This window comes from Thunnus maccoyii, chromosome 16, assembly GCF_910596095.1.
Source record: "Thunnus maccoyii chromosome 16, fThuMac1.1, whole genome shotgun sequence".
Classification (NCBI taxonomy): domain Eukaryota; kingdom Metazoa; phylum Chordata; class Actinopteri; order Scombriformes; family Scombridae; genus Thunnus; species Thunnus maccoyii.
Window position 1 is genome coordinate 1446578 of NC_056548.1, and position 6801 is coordinate 1453378.

Consider the following 6801-nt stretch of genomic DNA (forward strand, 5'->3'; position numbering starts at 1 on the left):
CGTGCATGTGAGCGTGCATGTGTGTCCCTCCGTGTCCTCCACATCCGTTTCCAACATGGCGGCCGCGTCACAAACTTTCTCAAATTACAACCAAACACTTTGCTAAAATCTGTTTCTGAGAACATTTGAAGCAGAAATTGATCAACGCAGTAACAGAATATTGATCCATATTTGATCAGCTCTGCCTAGTTTGACACTTTGATATCTGAGTGTCGTCAGCTGTCAGTGTAAACGAGGTGCACGTTAGTTTTGGTGTGAGATGCTGCCGGTGTGACATCTAGCGGGGATGAAGGTCATCTATCGCACCTTTAAGCAGGTTTATTAAAGTATCTGATAAAACACAGACAGATTACCCTCAACTCTTTACAATTCATCAGGGATTTTCCTTAAAATGATACATATTTTTCATAAGGAACACAGGATAACGACTCATTAATCCATATTTATACAGAGAGGAGATTAAGATCTTTCCATATACTTTTACTGGCTGCTGTTCTGCTCCTCTTAATATGTTTTATTATCGCTCGGGGATTTAAATTTTTCCTGAAGGAAAACGAATTACTGTACTACAGTTCCAAAACGTAAGCATTAAAATTTCCAACTTCTAAATTTACATCTCAAACATACTCAGGAGAAATAAAGAGTTCATGAAGTGACGTCATTTTCTCACATTTTAGTAAAAAACCGATGAGCTCCTGTAGCGTCTGCGTCAGGATTTACAGCCTCACAGTGAAGCTGTGAATCTAATCAGAGCGGCTCCACTGATCAGGAGGTCGCTGGTTTGATTCCCCGTTTGTGTGGGCTAAATGCTGAACCTCAAATAACGCCATCGGTGTGAGTGAGTGAGTGAGTGAGTGAGTGAGTGAGTGAGTGAGTGAGTGAGTGAGTGAGTGAGTGAGTGAGTGAGTGAGTGTGAGTGAGTGAGTGAGTGAGTGAGTGAGTGAGTGTTGGTTTGTGTTACAGACAGACGCTGTATAAATGCATTTATACCATTTAAACAGAGACAAACTCACCCAGAGTGACAAAGAAACAGAAGAGACTGTCCACGATGGTGTCCATGATGGCCTCCATGTCTGTGTCCTGGATGTCTCCTCTGTTGATGGCTGCAGGTGAGACACGCAGGTGAGACACAAAGGTGAGACACACAGATGAGACACACAGATGAGACACGCAGGTGAGACACACAGGTGAGACACAGATGAGACACAGATGAGACACACAGATGAGACACACAGATGAGACACACAGGTGAGACACACAGGTGAGACACACAGGTGAGACGCAAAGGTGAGACACACAGGTGAGACACGCAGGTGAGACACACAGGTGAGACGCAGGTGAGACACAGATGAGACACACAGATGAGACACACAGGTGACACACAGATGAGACACACAGATGAGACATGCAGGTGAGACATGCAGGTGAGACATGCAGGTGAGACACACAGATGACACACAGATGAGACACACAGATGAGACACACAGGTGAGACACACAGGTGAGACACAGATGAGACACACAGATGAGACACACAGGTGAGACACGCAGGTGAGACACACAGGTGAGACACACAGGTGAGACACGCAGGTGAGACACACAGGTGAGACACACAGGTGAGACACGCAGGTGAGACACAGATGAGACACAGATGAGACACAGATGAGACACACAGATGAGACACACAGGTGAGACACACAGATGAGACACACAGGTGAGACACGCAGGTGAGACACACAGGTGAGACACGCAGGTGAGACACGCAGGTGAGACACAGATGAGACACGCAGGTGAGACACACAGGTGAGACACGGAGGTGAGACACGCAGGTGAGACACGCAGGTGAGACACACAGGTGAGACGCAGGTGAGACACAGATGAGACACGCAGGTGAGACACACAGGTGAGACACGGAGGTGAGACACGCAGGTGAGACACACAGGTGAGACATGGAGGTGAGACACGCAGGTGAGACACACAGGTGAGACATGAGGGTGGGACACGCAGGTGAGACACACAGGTGAGACACGCAGGTGAGACACACAGGTGAGACACACAGGTGAGACATGAGGGTGGGACACGCAGGTGAGACACGCAGGTGAGACACGCAGGTGAGACACACAGGTGAGACACACAGGTGAGACAGAGAGACAAACACTTTGATGAAATCATTTCTTTGGTCTGGACCAAAATGGAAAAAACCGACTATGTTATATTTTTGTTTTTGGTTCATTGGGTTCAACTGACCAATCAGAAGCCATCCAGGGCTTGTAAAGTAAAGGTCACATGACTAAGAGACTCTTCACACTGTGTGATTTTGTCCGTCTGAGACGAACGTTGATGATGGTGAGAGAAACGTTACCGTGGTAGGAGATGAGCTCCTTGTTCTGGTGGCAGAGGATGAACATGTCGTCTTCCAGAGTGATGAAGTTCAGGTACTGATCATACACCTGAGACACACACACACGCACACACACACACACACACACACACACACACACACACACACACACACACACACACACACACACACACACACACACACACACACCTCTGATCAATATATCGCTAACACATCAAAGAGAGCTGCTGGTCCTGCTGGAGGTGTGGACACAATAACGTGAACACCTTCAGAATGAATCCAATAAAGAAAAAAACTCTTCCTACTGATCTGGAATAAGAGAGTGTAACCATGGTAACCTTGGTGACTTGGGTGACGGCGTTAGCAGCCAGAGCAGCGCTGGCGATGTCCTCCAGTTTACTTCTACTGATGGCGGAGATGAAGTTAAGGTAGTACGACTCATACAGCTGATTCCTCAGATCCTACACACACACACGCACGCACACACACACACACACACACGCACACACACACACACAGAATACAATCAATCATTTAAAGTTTCTATTGATGGATTTGAGTCCAGCTGTTAGGATCTGTATGAAGAATAAATCTCAAGGATTTTATTCCCTCTGCTGTCCCCAAGTATTTATTATTATTTACTTATTTATTTATTATTTAGTATTTTATTTGTTTATGTATCATTTTAGATTGTAGTTTAGGTATTTATAGTTATTTATGAATGTATTTATTAACAATCCTACATATAGTTTTAAAGTTTTCTTCTTGTTCCTTCAGTTTGTTTTCATTCATCTGCTGAAGGAGGAAAGTTTCTCTGAGTTCACCTTAAATAGGATTTATGACATCACAACTAGTCTGGAGCCAATCATGGTCCAGTATGTAACTTACACGAGTGTGATGTGGAAGCTTGAAGCCTCCGGAGCACAAACACTGAGACTTTACAGTGAAGGAGGAGACGACTGGTGTCCAGCAGGAAAATCAACAATATTCATAGATTCTGGATTTTTAATGAGGGAAAATGAGGAGATGCTGTTTTATATATTTTTGTGTAAAAACGATATCAGACAGACGTTATTGTTGTCTGGAGGGAACCTTTAAGCTTATATCCACCTTACAGAGGAGAAACTTTCAGGTTAAGGTGACATCATGACCTTTCCTCTATTGCACCCTCAGGACAAACTTTCCATGTTTACCCCACAGCTGCCTCTCTGTCGTAAATAATATGTAAACTACTGTTTACTGCTTTATTAACCAGGTCTGTCTGGTCAAAGAGATCATTTATCTCAGGAGACGAAGGTTAAATAAAGGTTATATTAATAAAATATGGATGAACTGAAGTGTGTTTCCAGATGTTCTTTGTGTAAAACGTAGTAGAAAGTCGCTGCAGATCAGCAGGAACACAAAGATAGAAAACAACCTGACATATCCTGTCGATGTTCTCCTCTGTGGGCATGACGAAGTAGATGGCTGGAACATCTGGGATAGGATCTCTGTCTGAGTGAAGCAGGCTGAACACACACGCACGCACGCACACACACACACACACACACACACACACACACACATTACATTTAACACACAGCTGTCAATAATTCAATGAAACTAGAAAGGTTAAGGAGGTTCAGGGGGAATGATTGATGTCATTGATGGTCCTCACAAGTGTAGAATTACAAATGTGTGTGTGTGTGTGTGTGTGTATATATGTGTGTGTGTGTGTGTCTTACAGGTGCAGGGTGATGCCCATGTCTCTCAGCTCTTTGACAGCCAGCAGCGGGGAGATGATGTCCTGCCCAAACCGGTCGTATATCAACACCTACACACACACACACAGAGGTCAAAGGTCACCAGAGAACACAGAGAAGCTGCTCCAGCTGCAACTATCAGCTGATTAATCAATCGACAGAAAATTTATCAGCAACTATTTTGATAATCAGTTTTAGTTTTAGTTATTTTTTAAGTATATTTGCTTGTTTCATGCTTTTGTTTGTCGTACATGATATAAACTGAATATCTTTCAGTTTAGTGCTGCAGACATAAAACAGACCTTGTTCACCAATTTCAGACATTTTATGGACACAATTTGTTGAGAAATAATCAGCAGATGAATAATGAAATAGTTGTGAGTGAGTGTGTGTGAGTGTGCGTGCGTGCGTGTGCGTGTTACCTTCCATACTGGCTCAGCTGCTGTGTTCTTCAGAGGAGGAGCGTTGAAGTTCAGCATTCGCTTCAGAGCGACTGCAGGTACAAACACATTGAACCCAGTTAAACTTGGACCTGTTTCCCCACATAGTTTATTGTTTAATGGATGTTACTCAGTTTCATCACATCTGAGTTGGATGTTCAAGGAAAGAACTCAGAAAACACATTTTTACTTTTTACCTGAATTGAAAGGAAAATTCTGGGTTTTAAGTTTGAACTTTGATGACGTTTGACTTCATTAGTGAGTCACACCTGCAAACCTGAACCAATGACATGACGAGTGGCAGGTCAGAGTTTAACGAGGTGAGACAGATAGTTAATCATTTAAAGTCAGTTTCAGGTTGTTGTTTAAAACTCTGACGTGTTTCTCTCCAATGAAGCTGCTGAGAATATTTTTAATAAACAAAGATTTTCTATTAAGACTAAGTATAAAGTGATCGTATAGATCTAATGTCCAATACAAAATCAAACTTCAACCCAAGGTTATTCATCAAAATATATTTATTAAGGATCCTATGTTTAATAGATAAAAACATTATTATAATCTTATGGTTGCAGCCGCAACACGACACATAAAACAACAGCAGGATAAAGTGAATGAGGTGTTTATTGTAGTCACAGCTAAAATAAATAAATAAATAAATACGTTTTTTCTCAAAGACATAATATGTAACTTTTCCGCATTAAAATGTCTGTTATGTACTTATTAGTATTTACATAATGTCAAATGTAACCTGTCAGTGACGTCATATCCTTTCTACGTGCTTTAACATCCATAGAAACACGGGAAAGGAAACCAAACATGAACTATCTCTATAGATCTTATTCCTCTGTGCTGTAGACCCTCCACACACACTAATACTCACTACAGCACCAAATACGGGCTCAACAAGCATGAAATATTTTCACATTTATCAGATTTGAAGACAGAATAGTGTTCAGATATTCAGAGATATAATCAATGAGGACGAAGAGAAAAGTCAAAACATGTCAAATCAGAACAAACAGGAAGAAAACTTATAATATCTCACAATATCAATATCTAGTCTCATATCATGATATCAGTATGATATCGATATATTTCCCAGCCTTCAAAAATGCCCTGTCTTCTTATGATGGGATGCGCTGTCCATAACAACACCTCTATAATTATGTTTTATAACTTTATTATTTACTGCTATCTGACGTTAATACTTTTTAGTGAATGAATGAACCGTTTGCTCTGCTTGCAGTATGATCTCCTGACATGTGTTTTATTATTTGTTTCTTCTGTCTGTCACATTTGGCATCATTTAATTATCTTGTAGTTATGTTTGTTTTATTAAATAATTTATCTAATTGTGTTTATACTGTATAATTGTGATTTAAGATCCCCTTGAAATCGAGATGGTCCATCTCAGGTTCTTATTCTTGATAAAGACTTTCCTTAAACTAAAAGAACCAGAACTAAAGTTTTTAAACTAGAAAACACTAAAGATATTCATCTATCGACGTGATGTGACGCATCGTTTCTCACATCTGAGACATTTTAAGAGAATAAAATCCTCCTTCAGCGTTAGCAGCATGCTAGCTCTCACCGGCTAACACCGGCCGTTAGAAACTAACAGCACCGTTAACTGACACGGTAACCGGCCGGTTAACGGGTTAGTTAACAGGTTAACAGGCTGGTTAGTATATTACTGAGTATGAGGAGGAGAATGAAAGTGATTTGTAGTGAAACAGAAATAGTTTATCAGCTACTCCAGATGTTAGTTAGCAGGTTAAAAGCCTGACAGCCGTCAATAAATCTCCTCTGTCAGACTCAGGAGGGTTTAAACTCTCTGCGGCCCGTTAACGGAGCCGTCTGCCGCTGAAAAGAGCCGTTAACGGAGGAAAAATCGGTTTCACAGACCTGTCTGCTTCTCCCGGACAGACGCCGCCATGTTTGATGTTGTTGGTGGTGACGGTGCGTCTGATGACGTGGCAGCAACCGTCCGTCAGAGAGGAGAGAGAAGAGGAAGAGGTCTCACTCTGCCGCTGTTTCCAGGAACCAATGAAAAAAAAAAGCTGTCAGTCAGAGACGAAGCAGAAGAAGAAGAGGTCTCACTCTGCTGCTGTTTTCAGGAACCAATGAAAAAAAAAGCTCTCCGTCAGGGAGGAGCGAAGAGAGGAAGAGGTCTCACTCCTTGGAGGACGAAATGTGACTTATACATCAATAAATACATGTACTCTATATATAGAGATATACTAATTAAAGGACCA

At 41.9% G+C, this 6801-nt stretch overlaps 1 protein-coding gene across 2 annotated transcripts in view; it reads right to left on the reverse strand.

The window, feature by feature from the left end:
- scfd1 (sec1 family domain containing 1) overlaps positions 1 to 6557 on the reverse strand; it is a 41743-nt gene extending 35186 nt beyond the window's left edge. The window contains exons 1-7 of one of the 2 annotated variants that reach the window (XM_042388031.1): positions 6452 to 6557; positions 4526 to 4596; positions 4086 to 4174; positions 3779 to 3869; positions 2700 to 2822; positions 2362 to 2449; positions 1014 to 1103 (exon numbers count right to left, since the gene is read on the reverse strand). In XM_042388031.1, coding sequence (XP_042243965.1) covers positions 1014 to 1103; positions 2362 to 2449; positions 2700 to 2822; positions 3779 to 3869; positions 4086 to 4174; positions 4526 to 4596; positions 6452 to 6482 — 583 coding nt within the window. In that variant the 5' untranslated portion in view covers positions 6483 to 6557. Of the gene's footprint in view, positions 1 to 1013; positions 1104 to 2361; positions 2450 to 2699; positions 2823 to 3778; positions 3870 to 4085; positions 4175 to 4525; positions 4597 to 4740; positions 4806 to 6451 lie in introns of those variants that run through there. The other variant, XM_042388032.1, reaches the window with a different exon arrangement.
- Between the last annotated feature and the right edge of the window lie 244 nt (positions 6558 to 6801).